The 18,331-nt window shown below is 41.9% G+C and overlaps 1 protein-coding gene across 3 annotated transcripts in view; it reads right to left on the bottom strand.

The window, feature by feature from the left end:
* Positions 1–1,552: 1,552 nt before the first annotated feature.
* Positions 1,553–18,331, bottom strand: part of RICTOR (RPTOR independent companion of MTOR complex 2) — a 62,864-nt gene continuing 46,085 nt past the window's right edge. For all 3 annotated transcript variants that reach the window (XM_081212619.1, XM_081212620.1, XM_081212621.1), the window contains 10 exons: positions 17,800–17,906; positions 16,883–17,112; positions 13,789–14,818; positions 12,293–12,473; positions 11,343–11,427; positions 10,873–11,112; positions 10,414–10,572; positions 9,724–9,847; positions 7,729–7,867; positions 1,553–7,631 (listed from right to left, as the gene is read on the bottom strand). In XM_081212619.1, coding sequence (XP_081068745.1) covers positions 7,563–7,631; positions 7,729–7,867; positions 9,724–9,847; positions 10,414–10,572; positions 10,873–11,112; positions 11,343–11,427; positions 12,293–12,473; positions 13,789–14,818; positions 16,883–17,112; positions 17,800–17,906 — 2,364 coding nt within the window. In that variant the 3' untranslated portion in view covers positions 1,553–7,562. The remainder of the gene's footprint in view (positions 7,632–7,728; positions 7,868–9,723; positions 9,848–10,413; positions 10,573–10,872; positions 11,113–11,342; positions 11,428–12,292; positions 12,474–13,788; positions 14,819–16,882; positions 17,113–17,799; positions 17,907–18,331) is intronic.

Raw genomic sequence — 18,331 nt, 5'->3', positions numbered from 1 at the left:
CAATCTTTTGGTTCCTGAGGAGTCTAATAGGTAAAGGTAAAGGGACCCCACATCCCTAGGTCCATATAAATAAGTTAGTTTTATTTGTATCCCTCCCTCCCTGGCTGATACCGGGCTCAAGGCAGCTGACATCAAATCTATAACCATGATATAAAATCAAGCAATAATTAAATTGCCTCCTAAAAAACGAGTCAGGGTCAAATTAAAATCTAATTAGACGGCTTTCTGCAGGATTAGGGTTGGGAACAATCAATGCTCATCTAATTGGCTCCTCTCACCAGCTACTTTTCTTGCCCAAGTCGTATCCTTTCCAGGTGGCTTTTCATTTTGAAAGAAACAAAACAAAAATGCCTGCCCTTCCAGCTGTTGGAATGCTGCTCTCATTAGCCCCAGCCAGCCTGGGGACCAACGGTGTGGGATGATGGGAGTTACAACCTATCTCGAGGGCACCATGTTGACTAGTCTTGTTCTTCCAACCTCTATACCGCTGGAAGCTATTAGCACTAGGATCAGATAAAGAACTTTCATAGTACTGTCCATGCAGGTCCTGCTAACCGAAAATTCACCAATCTGCACTTAAAGAACCTTGCTATACACTCCACAGATTCACTTATCTGTACAGTCGACTTCCTTGCTTTTTTGTCTGCTTTGTGGGTCACCATTGGCCATTTTTGAACAGAAACCAAGGGGAAAGAGAGAGAGTGGGGACCAAGATCAGACAAATCAAAGAGAAGGAAAAGCACAAGAGGTCTGACAAAGTGAGCACAAGAGGTCTGACAAGCCTGCTATTTCCTTTGGCTATAGCGATTTCAGAAAGAAACCATGGAGAGGGAGTGGGGAGAGATCAAACAAATCCAGCATTAGAATATGAACACTCACCTAATGAACCATTTCCTGGAAATGCATTGTGCTTATAAGGCAGGAACTGCGAATATCTTCAGTTTTCTAATTCATTAACCCAGCTACAGCTGAAGTGGTCGTGGTTCAGGGGTAGTAGAGCATCTGGACCAATGTTCAACCCTTGGCAACTCCAGATAGGAAGAGGCCTTTGTCTGAGATCCCGAGCGGCTGCTGCCTGCCAGTGTGGGCAACACTGAACTAGATGGACCACTGGGTCTGACTCCCAGGTAAGTCAGCTTGTGTAGTATTAGGTTACAATGCCACCTAGTGGGCAAAAGGAAAACTCCAGGTCAGCTTTAAAACGAAACTAAAAATGAAGAGTGAAGGGAGAAAGCCACAGCGAATAAAAGGTCAAAAGACAAGACAAATGCTAAACATTAACAACTCTACTTGGTTGTTCAATGAAATTAGAATTACAAGGGGAGCAGGGACACAGACAGGACCTGCCACCCTCCACCACTTTCCTCCGCGCATTGGCAGGCAAACATCTGAATAGGGCTAATGTCTCAATTCAGTGGCAAACGTGAGTTGCAAAAATGAAAGGAATATTTATTTAAATTTGCAGTAAGGTGATTGGCTTGGTACCCAGCAGCACCAAACGGTGCAAAGGGGCTCGGAGATGGCGAAGCATCAGGCGTTTTACTTTAAGAGAGCAAGTTCAAAGTCCATTTTATTAACAATGCATCCCTTTGATAAGATAATGCTTCAGGAGGCTTTTAATGTTCATAGATGTGAACTGTACACACTGTACAAAACAAAACAAAACAAAAATCCAAAAAAGGAAAGAGAAACAAAAAAAAGGTCAAGAATCCAGATGGGCAGATCCAATTGGGGACAAAGCCTCTTCAAAATTATACACAGCTCAATGAAATATTCATACAGAAAATATATAAATACTTTTTCTTTCTTTCTATGTTACAGGTATACAATATAAATCAGATTTCAATGTCCATTCAGTGACCTACAAACAATATAACTTCCAAATATGTAGCAGCTTGTCAACTGAAAAAAAAAAGAGGAAATATGACCACATGGGGTGGAGACAATGAGCTTTGAAGTTTTTCATACACTCTTCTCACACTCCTCAGAATGATTAATTTACATAATCTCTAACATCACACATAGTTTGGGTTATTGGCAGCCACTATTCAAGCACATCTCCCCGCCCCCCACCCACAAATTACACCTACAAAATACTGCCCCTCCCCCTCAAAACTTCTTGCGTTTTGTGCTAATCTAACCTATGCAGTGGCAGAATGGCAAGTTCTCTCGCTCTTCTCTTTTTTTGGCATAAATTACATTTTTTTTTCAAATTAAATAGTGTCTATTTTATACAAGCAGGTCAAGCAAAAAAAGTGCAATTTCTGCATGCTGTGGCGTCGCTATCCAACTATTTTACAAAAGAAAAAAATCCAAATAAAAACCACATTCTTGACTGAATTAAAAAATGACAATTACATAGCAAATCTGGATGTTTGCGCTGAGAAGTCTAAAAAACGAAACAAAAAAAAACAAAGACAGGGCTATTGCCATTTCTAGAAAAGGAAAATTTCTAGTAGGGATTCTAACATGTTCCCATCACCACTAGCCAGCATTTAATAGTGAGGTACATTTAACTGGAAAACACACGCCCATCTGCACTGTCACATTTTTCTGCACAGGAGGGCAAGCGGAAGGGTATGGTAACAGGGATTGTTACAGAAGGCAATCTCAAAATAAGATTTTTTTTCCTATTAAAAGCAAAAAAAGAAAAAGGATCAATATGTTTAAGGCAATATTGAGCCAGAGTTAAGCCCTAAATTTAGAAGTGCCTCTCTTTGGGTCGGACCCCATGCCCTCTGAAACTTACATTCACTTCACAACTGGGGCATCAGCTTTGCAAAATCTTTATATAGAGAATGCTGCCAGAAACGCAAGCAGCTGAGCTGCCACCAAAATGCTTCCAGAATCTTATTTCTGCCTTATACTGCTATTCGAAGAGTTACTGAAGGACATTCTCTGCCGCCTGGCAAGTATTCTAGAATGTGTCGGAGAAAGCAAACTTCTGAACGTGTCGACCCATTTTCTAGAATACTGAAAATATTCTAGAGGAATGGAAACAGACGGTGCCTAATTAGCAGCAGCCCATATGGTGGATATAATGAACAAGGTCTTTTTAGGACTGTATGGGCCTTTTGACACACATCTGACAATAAGACTTGGATCTTTTGTGGACTGAGTTCAAAGATCTGAGCTTTCCTGCCTTCCCTTTGCCCCTTCAAAAAATATGATCCTGGGAGTTGGAGGGGCCTTTGGGACTAGAAGGGAGAGCCATTGGCAAATGGAGAGGGAATTGGCAGAAATCACCCTGCTTATGTGAGCAGAGGACCAACTCGGAATCCAAGCCTATATTGCAAGGGGCTAACACTTCTTTGTCTGATGATCAGAGCTCTTAAAGACATAGAGAATTAGTAACGGCTAAAGGTTTTCTATGCCTATCATATAATCAGGCTGCTGCCATATGTATTAATGGAGGTGTTGAACCTGAGGTACTCAGCTCTATCAGTCTGCGTCACAGCCAATATCTAATCCTTAACTTATCTGTCGTGGGGAAAACAAAATTCCTACAGAATTATATTTGGAATGCACTGAACAAAAGCAGAAAAAGGATGTCAATTCAAAGTGTTCTCTCAAATGCAGCTTTTTAGAATACTACATGCTCCCCTTTCCCTCTAAAAGACCTGGAGAAGTTTGGGATCTTTGTTTAAAATCCCTTCTGTCCAACTTTTACTGCAGTAAGTAGGGCAGGACAGTGTGTGTGCACGAGAGTGAGATAGATGCATCTAAACAAGTCCCCCATGCACTGTAAGGGTCCATTCTGAAGCACTTAGAATCTCCTTTGTGACGTACCTCACAAGGTCAGAAGGGGGATCATTAGCAGAAGGATTTCTACAGGGATCGGATGCACTGATCTCTCAGAAGTCACTGAGCCAAGCCCACAGTTCCCACCCCTCTGCAAAAGCAACAGTGGGACATAGTATGAGGGGTCCACACCACCCACATAATTCAAACTGTGATGCTGAGAGTTTCCCCAAGAGCCATCGTAGTTTCCTTTTCTGGGAACGTTTCCTATGGTTTTGGCTTGGTGCCCAATTCCTGTGCAGGAGCACCTAAGGCTACCCTGTAGAATTCATGATCCTCCAAGCCAAACGCAACCGACCAGGTATATACAGCCGCCCTCTGATTTTTCTGTATCTCTGAGACTCATGAGGTTGTCAAACAGCCGGCAGTTCACAATTCAGGGCTTTTGCATTTGGCTTGATGGATTAAAGGTCGTCCAAGTACACAACCGAATGAGATGCTACTGTGACTGGCCAAGGAGTACTCGATTCAAAACACAGCTTTTCAATGAAAACCCATTGTGTTACACTCCAGAATATATTCTGCCACATCAAATTAATTGACAAATTAAAGTAAACGCAAGGTATCATATATGAAACACTCAGTACTGACATTATTACATCCTCGACACTTACGGAAATATGTTTTCTTTCCTTAAATGTACTTGAAAAATTCACTTGATGTTACTTTGCAGTTTTCTTGGTGATGGTCAGGATGTCAGAAAGGTAGTGGTGGATTTTCTGGGTGTAGATGCTGCAATCCAAGTTTACTGTTTAATTTTCCCTATTCATTTTTCATGTCCCTTCTTTAAGAGCTGGGTTGGAAAGCCTAACCACCTGAACAATTTATTTTGTTAAATATAGATTTATTTATTTATTTTAAAAAAGCCTCAGCTACCTTTTGTCTTGGAAGCAGAAATGTAAACTAGAGTACATGAATTAACTCCAGCTGGAGTCAGCAATCTATAGGTCTTAATTACTCTATCCTAACTGAGGTAGTGTTCACTACTACTGTATTAGATCAGGGGTTTTTTTTTTGTCCTGTTTTAACCGTGAGTACTACACCACTCCTTTGGGGTTTACACCACTATTTGGTCTACTGTAGCTAGCATTTTGGTTTTGCAAAGGAGTTGTATTTAAGTCCAAACGATATATCTGTAAATACTGGCAGATAAGATTAATGGATTCCATGCGGTTAATAGGTAGACATTAATTCAGCTGAAGCCCCCCACCCAAATCTCCAAAGAGCTCTGATGAAAATGGGGGGGGGGGAACCTGACGGAAATAATTTTGCTGGGAACCCTCCATTTGCAAAGGCCTAAAAGGGTTCTACCAATTAAATTATAGTGAAGGCCACATGACTCAATGAAAGCAGTTTTAACAAGTAATACTAAAGGAAGGGGGAAATGGCCAACTCCTAGAAGGAACCTCCACTGCCACTCCAAACATTCCTCTACAGCTCAAGGAAAATAAGACGTCTGGTTAAAGGGTGGGGAGGTAACAACTGCCTCTACAGGCCCTCTGCTCCTTCCTGACGCCTTCCAGTTAACATCCAAAGGCAAAAAATGGGGGGAAACCTGGTAATGTATTCTTATTCCCACCACCAACCTCCCCCACCCTCCACTGCCATCATCGTATGTGAAAGAAAGTCTCAAAACCTCTACATGCCCCGCAACCCCAGCCAGTGTCGCATTCCTTGGAACCAAAGTCATCATCGAGTCAGAAGAAGTGAAAATGAGCACGCCACCAAGACAACTCCTGTTCCTTTAAAATTATTTGTTCCCCAATGGCAGGCTAGAATGGCAGTGTAGACAATGTAAGGAAAACACGGAAGCTAGAGATGAACTCTGAGCTCATCGAGCCAGGAGAAAGAGGCTTTGGCAAAATTAAGCTATAGTGCGATGGGGAAGATGCTCTCAGAGGAGCCACCGTGGTGAATGTGGGAGGGGAAGAAAAAAGAAGCGGATTCGGGTACTGTGTATCCAAAACTTCCAGAGGTCAAGAACTGCTCGTTCTTCCATCTGCCCTGTACAGGAAGGGCAAGGAGCCTAAGCGAAAGAAGGGCTCACGAGGAACTGCAAAAAGGAGCTTGAGAAAAAGATGTCGGCTGTAAGCACTTGCCAGTCTCCTACTAAGGAAAGCAGAACTCTTAGAGGTGGTTTGGCCTTTTAACTTTTGCAGTCTTCCCTGTGTTGTGGAGCAAAACCATTTTTTTGGAATGGCAGTGGAGGTAACCTAACCAAGAGTGGATTGCGTAATGAAAAATTCAAATATCCTTATATCCTTAACGTTCTATAACATGGAACAAAATCCTACCACAAAAAGAATTAGCACACTGATTAAGCTGCGGTAAGAAATATGCAAAACTGAGCTAATTACACCTTGATAAGCAAATCTTTGAATTTGTTTAATGGGGGGGGGGGAATGGATGGACATAATATGATTGCCAGTACAGTCCCGCTGTACTATTTTCATACACAAGAAATTACAGAGTAACCTCAATCCACTACAGTCAGTCTTTTGTAATGAAAGCGGTTGGGCATTTGTATGTACAGGTTTGCATATATCAAGTTATTTGATTCTAGGGGGGGCTTTCGGTCTGGGGACAAGATGCACGCGTTTCAAGTCTGCACTTCTAGAAATTTAGGAATCACACTAAGGGTGTGGGGAGAACTGACCTATATATTGTCACCATCATATCATCTGTGCAAAGGATCTGTGAAAGAACAATGGATTAAAGCATAGGAGTGTTCATTTCTGCATTGCACCTTTAAGGCTTTTCACTACCATTACTGGTATTATCTTGCAATTAACCTTTCACGTGTATAATCAAAGCTAAGTGGTAAGGAGAAAAATTAAAGACATGGAATGTGGTTCCCCCCCCCCCCTTGCCTCTTTCCTGATCAAAAGCAGCAATGGGTAGATATTTCCTAGTTTTTCTTGATAAAGTATGCACCCTTATTTGATGGAAGTCATGCTTGTTAAAAGGTTTACATTTAGACAATTTACATACTAGATGAGCATTAATGTAGAAAACCCGACCGAACAACATGCATTATTATATGTACAGGGAAATTCTGATCCCAGGGGTCTGAGAAGTGATTTGTTCTTTTTTAAAAAAATCAAACTGTAGTGAAGTTCCTTAACTGGTTCAGTTAACACATTACCACATGTAACTGCAACAAAACTAGACCGACTGCTAAGACAAATAAGGATTTTTGCTGTTTTAACAATAAAATAACTTAAGACTAACCCAAGTTACTAAGGATTCTCTTCCTCTCTCAGAGATCAGAAATTCTCCAAGTAGTGTTTCACAAAGATTAGGAAAAATATCACAGAAAGCCATCATTAATCCCCTGACGTCCACAGTTTGAGCAGCTCCATTGGTGACAATGGAGATAGAGCTTTAGATGCTCCGAGATCCAGGGTTTAAAAGGCATCACTCTCTGTCCTGAACGGAAGTAAAAAAAACCCAACCATGTACAACACGTCCCTGCACGCTGTCCTCTATTATTACGATGCTGCGTTTCAAAATAAGTGAAATGAAAACCTGTGCAAGTGTTCAGTGCTTCGTTCTCCTTGCATATCTTGGTAATTGCTACTTTCATTGTTTTAACAATTCCCATAGGGCTCAGATGGATGGATGGGAAAGCAAGTTCCATGGAGGAGAGGTTCTGTCACTTGTACCCAGAATGCTTCTCTTCTCTTCGCCCAGTCAATTAGACGTTATTATCCGAGGCTACCGACGACTTCATATTTAACCACACCACAAAAAGCAAGGGGTCAGGATTCAGCCGATGGGTTAGCTGTTTGCTGATTTGTTGCTAGTACGGCTTCTGCTTCTTCGTGCATCTGGAAGTAACGAGATAGAATGTTAGTAAATTAGCATAAAAGACAAAAGTTGTATTAGAAGCCTATCAAGAATTAGCTAGATTTCACTTTGACTCACTTGTAAAAACTGGACATCTTGAAAGAGCTCTTGTATGAACCTTCGGGATGGTAATCGAAATGTACAGTGCGCTAGCAAGTAGGACACTTCAGAGTAAAGGCATATGTCATCAAATGCTTGGGGAAACTTCTCTTTAATTCTAATCAGAAAGAAAAAGAAACCAATTCATGCACCATGATTTAACTGTTCCATCGAAACCTAATACCTTTAGGGAAGGAAGCTGAGGCAGCTATCTGATATTCCATGCAAATCGATGAAGACAAATCTCAGGACATAACAATCTGAATTCAAGTGAAAGAGGAACAAAAATACAGACTGAAAAGGCAACTATGGAACTGAAAAGGCTTAAACAAGTCTAATCCGAACCTCAAAGGGCATATGCTCACAATTACTGAAGCATGTAGAATCATAGAATCATAGAGTTGGAAGAGACCACAAGGGCCATCGAGTCCAACTCCCTGCCAAGCAGGAAACACCATCAGAGCACTCCTGACATATGGTTGTCAAGCCTCTGCTTAACAACCATATGTCAGGAGTGATATGTGATAGATATATCATATGTGATAGATGCAGGAAAATAGTTTTGCCAAGATGGTCATATCCCCATTACCAGATGTTGGATTCAACTGCTGCAGATGCTACACTGACATTGTTGTGTCAAAAGCAGATCTGATATGAACCGAACATGCCCACAACAATCTTACCACAGACAATGCATGAACCTGACATCTCACACTTGGGTGGTTATACAGCTACTGAAGGCATGACAGGTAAGTAATTTTATTAACTCTACAACCAAGTTCAGCAACCACCTTTGCTAAGAGATTGGCTGATGGGTCACGGTTTCAATGCCATCTCTCAAAGGAAGGCTTTGCCACAATTGTCAAGGCCTACAAACCCATCTACGATTCTAGGCTGGCAAATGGGATAGTCTCCACTCCCTCCACCCCAATCAGCATGAATGATTTCTAACATATTCTCATTGTGTCCTCTTTGGTAAGAGCTGATGATGCCAGAAGCTCACCCACATCCTTCCTCCCCACTCTTCCCAACTCCAAAGGATTAGTGAGGAGCCTGAGGGGCCTACATCTGTCAGTTTGCATTTCTTAGTGCAGAAAGTATTGATCTGATGTGTAGAGATCTTTCCTGTTCTAATTAATTCAAGATGGTTCTGGAAGCTTCTCTGTGTGAAAGAAACAAGCAGAAGGTTCCTGATGTTTGGGTTATTCCTTCAGAGAGGCTGAGTACAGCTGGCTTAAACTGGTCCTGTTATCTCTTTCAGTCAAGGTCATGATGACTATAATAGTAAGGCCAGAAGGAGCCTGGGTTTCACCTTCTCTCTCTCTCTTTCTCTCTTCCTTCTGGTGTGGTGTTCTGTACATAGTATGCTTAGTGTTAAGGTTTAGACTTATTATAAGTTACTGTAAGTTTAAGTTAAGTCTGCTGGAACTGGATTTCTTATGGATAGTGCCAATCCTGAAGGTATTGGATTTGTGACCATTTATGCTCATTTGCCTTCAGTAGCAGTAAAGCTACAATTGCCTCTGGTCTATTTTTTGGGAATCCTGCAACGTGTTTAAGTTTTTACTCTGCTAACTATCTTCTTCTTCTTCTTCTTTGGCGATCACTCGTAGCCGAGTAAGATTGTCTTCCATAAACACGCTTTTAACAATGAATCCGTAAGTGACTGTGGAGGCCAATTCTGGATCCACATGTCCTTCCACAGTGGGGACATTGGTTTCTGGGCAGGAGTTGATCATGGTGTGGATTTGCCAAGCGTGCCTTCCTCTTAGCATGTTTCTCCCTTGCGTCCTGAGTTCGAGTGTCTTCAAAGCCCATGACACCTTTGGTAAAGGCTGTTGGAATCGTCTCTGGATCAATACTGAGTAGAATTCCATGACAACATCTATCCCCCTTTCCTCTGCCTCCCTCATCCACAGCTGACAGACTATTTGCAGAAAGCTACAATTGTAGCGAGAAGAGAGTGCTACTTACGTCAAGAGACCTGTTTCATGTCCTTTAGTTCCTACTGAACTGCTCAAGTTGATCACTAATCGCAAGACTTCCTTTCTCAGTAGTATGCGGCATACAGGGGTATCATCTGGGATTGACTTTACACCTTGAGGGGGAAGGACATTTTTCAGAATCAAAATCACAGGCAGTTGCATGCGTATTCACTGAGATGTGCCACACATGCATTACAATGCCTGCCATTAGGCCAAGGACTCGCTCAGATGTTATTTCTTCTCCTCAAGACTACATATGGAGTCAACGTCTAGGGGCAAGAAACAACAAACACAGATTCTCCTAGTCTGGACCTTCCTTTCTACATGCAATAAAGGAGATAGGGGGAAAGAGAGGACAACATGAAGGAATTGTGTCAGCCCAAAACATCATGCACAGAGGTGTAGGGTGTGAGCATATGTTGGGGAAGGTGGAAAAATGCTGGCTGAATGGCCCTTAAGAGAGCACGCATCACCTTCAACTACTTGGCAGTTGTAATGTTAGGAAAAACCTAATAAAGGTTGCAGTCCTAAGTTGAGTTAGAGGAAGAGCATGCTCATGCAATACCCACATGCAAAATGTTCAGAATCAGGCTGCAAGTGCCTTAAAGAAAATATTTGACTTCTTACCAGAGGTAGGAAAACAGTCACATGTTGCTATGCTTATGACAAAACCACTTACCTATCACAATATCCGTACTCTTGGTGCTACTGGTTGAGCCATGAGATACAGCATCGCTGCATCCCGAAATCCCAGAAAACTTTGAGGAATGGGGGACCACATCCAAGTGATTGTGCATGGGCTTTCCACACCAGTCAGAATAAGGAATGTCTGAAAATTCTGAAAAAAACATACAGAGTGGTTTACAAAGAAGAAAAATACATAGCTTCATTTCAGCTGAGATAATTTAATGTAATATAAATTATAATTGTGAACCATAGCCATGTTAACTCCCGCAGAATATGACACCCTACATTAAATTTCAGTGTAGGTTTCTGGGTCTCAGGACTATGAAACATTCTGGAAAGTTATTTCATGATGCATGAGAAGCCCAAAACAGGTCTCCAAGCCTCCGTATCCTTGTATGTGAATAGGAGCAATGGGTAGACTTCTGACTGAAAGAGGCCCAGCTGTACTAACCAGTGTGACTATAGGAAGGATTCACTTTGTTTTGCTGGTAGCCCAAAATGTGCGTGCAGACACAATAAAGGCAATTCTCTTCCGTGTGCTCTTGGAGCCCCGTGTCTTCCATGCTTTCAAGGAACTGAGAAGCATCCGAGCGGCTAGTGTTCATTATCTCTGTAAGACTGATCTGCTGGCGAAGCATCTGGAAGGGACTCTTCACCATCTCGGAAGAACCACTCGGCACACCTGGAGAGGCTTCCAATTAAATGACAGAAAAAGAAATATAAATGATAAGTGTGGCAGAAGACCAGCTTTTGCCATTCAACCCTGTGTCTGACTTTTTGGGAATTATTTCGTTCTATAGAATTAGTCAGCGCTGCAAAAAAATAAATTGGCACTGGCAAAATTCCAAAAGGTACCCCACAGGCTCAAAAAAATGTGAAGACCCCACTGTAGAACAAAAGAGAGTGGAAAGGAAAAGGTACCTCCAGCATCTTGGGGAAAGACTTTAGCACCTCGTTCGTCAAGTGAAGGCATGGTCTTCTTCTGGAAATAAGGAGTTTCCTTTACCTGAAATATTTGAAGTGAAAAATTATACGGGTGAGTTTTTAGAAAAGCGAACAAGCCCTCTATTTTTGGTAAATAGTCATTCATTCAAGCATTTAATTTGAGTGCGAATTCACTACTCAGAGCAGCCTACATTAAAAAAATCCCCCATTTTCATAAAACATAGAAACGTGTAAAACCCAGTCATAAACACATTATCTGCCTCACAAAGGGAGGTCTCCTTATTAAGCGGGCAGGCTGATCTGATGATCTGGGAGAGAACAGTCCCAAAATTACCTGGACCTAAGTCATTTATAGGGCTTTAAGGATGATGACTAATGTTTTGATTTGGAAATAAATGGATAACCAGTAAATATGTGGATTTAGGCTTCAAATAAGGGTTTTAAAAAATAGTGCTAGAGTTGATCAAGTAAGTTAAGCAAATTACTCCATGCTAATCCCTTCTCTAAGTGTAGCTTCCAGAGGATATATTCATTAGAACAGGGGTGGCCAACCCCCAAGAGACTGAGATCTACTCACAGAGTTACAAACTGGCAGTGATCTACCCCCTTTTTTGGGAGTTCAGGTCAAAGAAAAGCCCCATTTTAGGGGTGCAGGGCACTGTTGTTCAGCTTTCTTTAGGGGAGCCAAAGTTGTTGAGCTTCTTTGGGGGGAGCCAGTGATCTACCACAGATGTCCAGTGATCTACTGGTAGTTCACGATCTACCTGTTGGACATGCCTGCATTAGAACAATGAATCTAAGATGCCAAATTCTCTCACATGAACATGAAGTGATTTCACATGAGGGAATATGTCATCTCAGATTCATTATTCTGATGTTGTTCTGCATGAAAATTTAGATCTGAATTTTACATACATTGTACATACCTGAAATATTTCATTGATATCAACTGGGAGAGCAAGCCCAATGTAATCATCTGAACTTCCGTAAGTAGCATTAGATACCATGGAACGAACAGAAGAAGAACGCTGCAGTGTGTTTTGGTTAATAGGGCTTAATAAATCCTCTTTATCTAAAGATGATGCATAACTTAAAGCTCTCATGAACCTGTAACAGCATCAAGGGAACCAAAGTCAGTATAACCTGAAAATCACAACTCTGCTCTGTAATAACACAGACAGCATTTTTAAAGTACGGCTAGTTTGGGTGAGTATACAGTTTGCCTTCTTATATATTATCTGTTTATTAATAATTGAAAGACATACTGTGAGAGCAACACATATACTGTTATGAATGGCTTTCCCAGCAGAAAGTATTTCTAAGAGGTAAATTTGTGTTCAGTTCCGGACTGGTATCACCTGTATTTTCTACACTTGTATTCCATTCTCATTCAGAAACTAACTTTGAAAATAGTTCAGATAATCTTTCCATTACTCTGAACCAAAAAAACCCCCACCTGATTATTAAAATTATTATTTTAGAGTTTTTCAATGCAACTGAGATTGTATGATAGGATTCAGCAGCCCTTCCTGAATTCAGACTGTGAATCAGTTGGTAGAGAATGAGACTCTTAATGTTAGGGTTGTGGGTTTGAGCCCTGCACTGGGAGTTTTTACGATAGGATCCAACAGCCCTGAGTTTGCTATTTTCCCTAAAGCCTAGTTGATCAGAGTGCTAGGAATGCCCTAGGAATTCACTGGTATAAGCCCTTGCCTGAAGTGGAAGGCCATGACTGATTGAAAACTGGAATTCTCATGCTGCTGGAGCTTTCTCTGAAGTTGAAACTGAATGGCTGTTTGCCTCTTAGGTGGTGGAAGCTATGGAAAACATATCAAAGGAAGCATCGGCTGTGAATGCAGCTCTCCTCTGGGTCACACCCAAAATTCCTGGCTACCGTATTTTTCGCTCTGTAAGACGCACTTTTCCCTCCTAAAAAGTAAGGGGAAATGTGCGTGCATCTTATGGAGCGAATGCGGGGGGGGGGGGGGAGGCAGGCAGGAAAAGCCCCCAAGAGCCGCACACAAGCTCCACGCGGCTCTTGCAGGCTTTTCCCCAGGAAAAGCCCGCAGGAGCCGCACGCTCCTTAAAGGGTGCACAGCTCCTGTGGGCTTTTGCGGGAGGTGGGGGAATTGCCATAGCAGTGCGTAGCCTCTCCTGGCCGGATCCATCCCACTCGCTGTCTTGACTTCTTTGCTCTTTGGGGCTGGGAGGGACCCGGGCTTCCCCCAGCAGCCCCGAAAAGCTCTGGGAGAAGCGGATTTTTTTTCTTCTTGATTTCCCCCTCTAAAAACTAGGTGCACCTTATTGTCCGGTGTGCCTTATGGAGCAAAAAATACGGTAATTCTTCTCTTGTTGAACAGCTGGAATCGTGAGAACATTACTTAGCTATGCCATGAAGAAAACTTGAGGAAGAAGTGCTTACCTGTTTGGTGTCAGTCGAGAGTCTAGACTACCAGACTTCATAGTAATTGTGTCTGTGAAGAGCACATCCTTTGCTGGAGATGCCAGAGCTTCCGAATGGGACAAAGAGGGGTGCATTCTTTGCTGCTGCAAGCGTTTGAGTGTTGCATACCCAAAGGCATCTCGCGAACTGGTGTAGCTGAAGTTATAGTCAGCCAGGCTTTTTATTGTGGCGAGTGAAGGAGCTTTAAGTGACTGTGCTCTCCGAGGAAGGGTGTGCGAGGACCCTGGCGGTACCAGGGAGACAGAATTTGATTTTGAGAGGGGGAGGTGGTTAGGCTGTGGGGTTGAGCACTGGATTGTTTTAACTGTCTTGGTACTCACCACAGTACTTAAACTCCCACTGTCCGTGTCTACGTTTGTAGTGTCCACTCCCACAGTCTCCCGCGAAGGGCTCGAACTCATTGAACTTATGCCACTCGTGGTGGTATCCGTATTGAAACTCAAGCTGCGGCTTTTGAAGTGAGTCTGCGTAGAAACCTCTCCTATCAGTCTTTCCCGGCTGGCATTTTCCCGGTGGTTTTCGTGGCCGAGGCTTTTGGGAAGCTTGAGGTCATTTTCGCCTATACTTGGAGTGCTATCTGCATCTTCGCTGTGTCTGCTCCCGACAAACGACGTCTCTAGTTTCAGAGTGTGGATTTTAGGCACCCGGAACATAGGGGTGAAGTCCTCGCCTCGTGCAAAATCCATGCTGCTGGAAGGCTCAGTTACTGTACGATTTCGCCTCAAACCCATCTTACTCTCTGAAGAAGATAGTTTGCCACCTTTAGGATCGCTGCTACTCCTATGTTTTTTATTAGGTAAGGTTAGAGAATTTAAAATGCGGTTCTTCACAAGCCTGCTTGAAGTGAAGAAGGGGAAGGGATTGCGATCCTTATCTTTCAAGGGTCCAGATCGGTCATAGAAATTCTGTTCTGCATCTTCAGATATATCTAGGAAAAACGTGCTGGTAGAGGTGCTGCCAACCCTGTCATCTTCCAAAATAAACATACCTGAAATTTAGATAAAAGCTTGCATTGTTAAAATATTATTGGTCTATAAATATTTGATAACTAAAACTAGCTCTGAAAAGTCTATGAAAGCCAACTGCATGTACATTTCTGAACTGTAATGGCTGAAGGCTATTTTAGGTAGGGGCTGTGTGCTTAGTATCCTTTTATGTGCCACTAAACGTTATATGTAAGATCAACAGAACCTGGCTTTTTTTAAAAAAAGAAATAAATAAAACAATGGTACTGAACACTTAATCACGTCTTGAGCAATCAAAATTTTCATGTTAGTGCTCTTAGTTTCTCCTTTTAACATGAATTCAGGGGTCTTCAGGAGCCAAACTATGCTTTTGGAAATGTAATTTCATACTGTAGTTGAGGAGTCAGTGTTTGTTCACGTCAACTCCCCTCTGTCCTAGTCAACATCGGCAACGATGTAGACCAGCAACAGCCGCAGGCTAAAATCAATTCTAAAATGAATGTGCCTCTCTTATATCAAGACATTACTTCACATTATCTAGCTGGTGATAGTATTTACTCTCCACACCTGACTTTTCTGATTAGCTCCAACGTATCCTGAGCCTGCTCTTTAACTATAATGTGATACTCAAATCATCCTAATAGATATTTTGATGTTTCCCGTTTTCCATCTTAAATCAGAGTTTCTAACTTTCAAGGAAGAATTTTCTCATGTCCAGTCTTTATCTTCAATTTATACTATCATCCTGGAGAAGAAATGGATCTAATTCTATGCAAAGGAAAAATAAAAAAAATCCTTCCAGTAGCACCTTAAAGACCAACTAAGTTAGTTCTTGGTTTGAGCTTTCGTGTGCATGCACACTTCTTCAGATACACACAGATACGCGTGTATCTGAAGAAGTGTGCATGCACACGAAAGCTCATACCAAGAACTAACTTAGTTGGTCTTTAAGGTGCTACTGGAAGGAATTTTTTTATTTTGATTATGGCAGACCAACACGGCTACCTATCTGTATATGCAAAGGAAATCAGTGTTTTAATTTTTCACTTACACCAGATAAAAGCATGATCTAAAATGATTACATTTATAGTATTTTCTACAGCATTTGAAGCTGAAACTAAAAAAGATTTTATAGAATCTCCAAGGGGGATTTACCCAGTGGTGTCTCTCTGTTGACGGAAGGCGCTTGGACCCAGCAGAGGCTTCTACCAGCAGGATATAGAGGGTGAGGTTTTTGCCAATTCTCCTTCCCCCAGCAGCTGCAATCTGCCCCAAAGGGTTGGGGGACTGTACAGTATAGTAGGGAGGGGAGTAAGTGGAAATTCCCTCCTTTCACTGATGAAAGCTTTCAGCTGAATCCAAGTGCCTCTGATCAGCAAAGTGACATTCTGGACACCCTATAGCACAACCATTTCTGAATTTATCAAAGGATACCTAGCCACGTTCTATAAACCTCGTCTTTATCCATTAAGCACACAGTGGACACTCGGGTTGCGAACGTCATCCGTGTGGGATGCACGTTCGCATCCCGCGTCTGCACACGCGTGGGTTGGGATTCGGTGCTTTTGCACATGCGCAAAGTGCGATTTAGCGCTTCTGCGCATGTGCGACCACCGAAACCCGGAAGTAACCCGTTCTGGTACTTCTGGGTTTCAGCGGTCTGCAACCCGAAAAAATGCAACCTGAAGCAGCTGTAGCCCGAGGTATGGATGTACATCATGCTCATGTAGGAATACAGAATACCTTCAGATTAGAAAGTTAATGCCTTCTCAAAATGGACAGGCAAAAGGAGATTCCAACTGAACATCAGGAAGAACTTTCTAACAGCAAGAGCTTTTCAACAGTGGAAGAGACTCTCTCATAAGGTTGTGGACTCTCCTTCCTTGGAGCTTTTTAAAGCAGAGGTTGGATGGCCATCTATCATGGATGCTTTAGTTGAGATTCCTGCATTGGAAATGGTTGGATTTGATGACCCCTGAGGTGCCTCCCAGCTCTACGATTCTATTGATTTCACTGGCCAGACCCATGATCTGCTTTTTCCCCAAAGGGAATTCACTAGCTGTGCTGGCACTGCTATGCATACTTACTTGACGGCGCAGATTCACTTTCACTGTTGTGCCTTGAACTGGTAGATTCAGAGTTCAAACTGAGCGTGCTGGGAATAGAGGAGAGTTCGTTGCAGAGTTGCTCCATGTCATCGGGGACGACTGGCCAAGGCTGCCTACGACTGTGTCTCACTGCATCCCAGTTGTGATGCTTGAGAATGTCACAACCTTGTTTTGTTTTGGCGATCAGGCCAAGCACATAGACACACGTCCTATGTTTATAAAACAGAAATCCAGTTCAAACAAATATGTATTTCACATTTAGGCCACCAAAACAATTCTCCAGCTTCTTTTCCCTCCCTTCAGGAAATGTTACTTGTGCTGCCTTAGAAATATGTGAAATGAAAAATACAAATCCTTTGTGTAAGCTGGCCTGCAACTCTGAGGTGCAATCTTGTACATGTCTACTCAGAAATAAGTCTCACTTAGTTCAAGGAGGCTTATTCCTAGATAAGGTTGCAGCCTTATTCTCTAAGGGGATGCAGAGTAGAACTAGGCATGTAACAGATATGAGTGTTATTTCATTCACTACATGCCTGTATTACTTAAAATTATTATCACTCAATACAGTAGGAGACATCCAGTTTTGTCCCCATCTTCTGTGTATGCTCCACAAATCATGACTGCAAAACACCCACACCCATAAATAAGGCTGCAAAACTAATGTCACATAGAAAATCTATTAACATAATAGTAAGTAGCAACTTGCTATTTTAATAGTAAGTCACCTGATTTTTTAAAAAAATAAAAAGGGTGTTGTGCCTTTCTTCATCTTAAAATTATATACCGTTTCTAAAGAATGAAGCAGCAGATGGCATAGAATCATTTTAAAGACTCCAGGGCAAAATAAAAATCCTATAAACCCTTTAAAAGTCAATTTCAAACCATGTTATACCTACCCTCTAATAGATAGGACTTCACAATGCTGGGCAAGTGCCAATATATCAGGGATGACATTTTCTTCTTGAAGCAAATTCAGACCCCAGTTTGAAGATCCAATATTACCCTGTAATGTAAATAATTTGTGATCAAATTTGCTATTGGCTGATACTGCTGATTAGAACTTGATGAACAAACTTAAGATATTTTGTATACAGTATAAGCTATAAATTTCTTTATACCTACAGCCGAGACTCTTTCACCCAATTCAAGCCTTTTCTTTAAAAATATTTAATAGTATAATAGCACCTTGTTACAGTCTACCTACTTTCCCAACTTCACAGAAATGACTTTAAATCTTTTATATTCCTTCCTCTCTCTCTCTCTCTCTCTCTCTCTCTCTCTCTCTCTCTCTCTCTCTCACACACACACACACACACACACACACACACAAAAATATGATCGTTAATTTGACTAGAAATATAGGGTTGGGTTGATATGTTCCCTTCCACATTGCAGAGTCTTTTGTCTTTAGATGCAATGCCCTCATGT

This window comes from Podarcis bocagei (assembly GCF_964188305.1).
Source record: "Podarcis bocagei genome assembly, chromosome: 11".
Lineage (NCBI taxonomy): Eukaryota > Metazoa > Chordata > Lepidosauria > Squamata > Lacertidae > Podarcis > Podarcis bocagei.
Note: the sequence above shows the minus strand (reverse complement) of the source record. Positions and strands in the feature narration are given on the sequence as shown.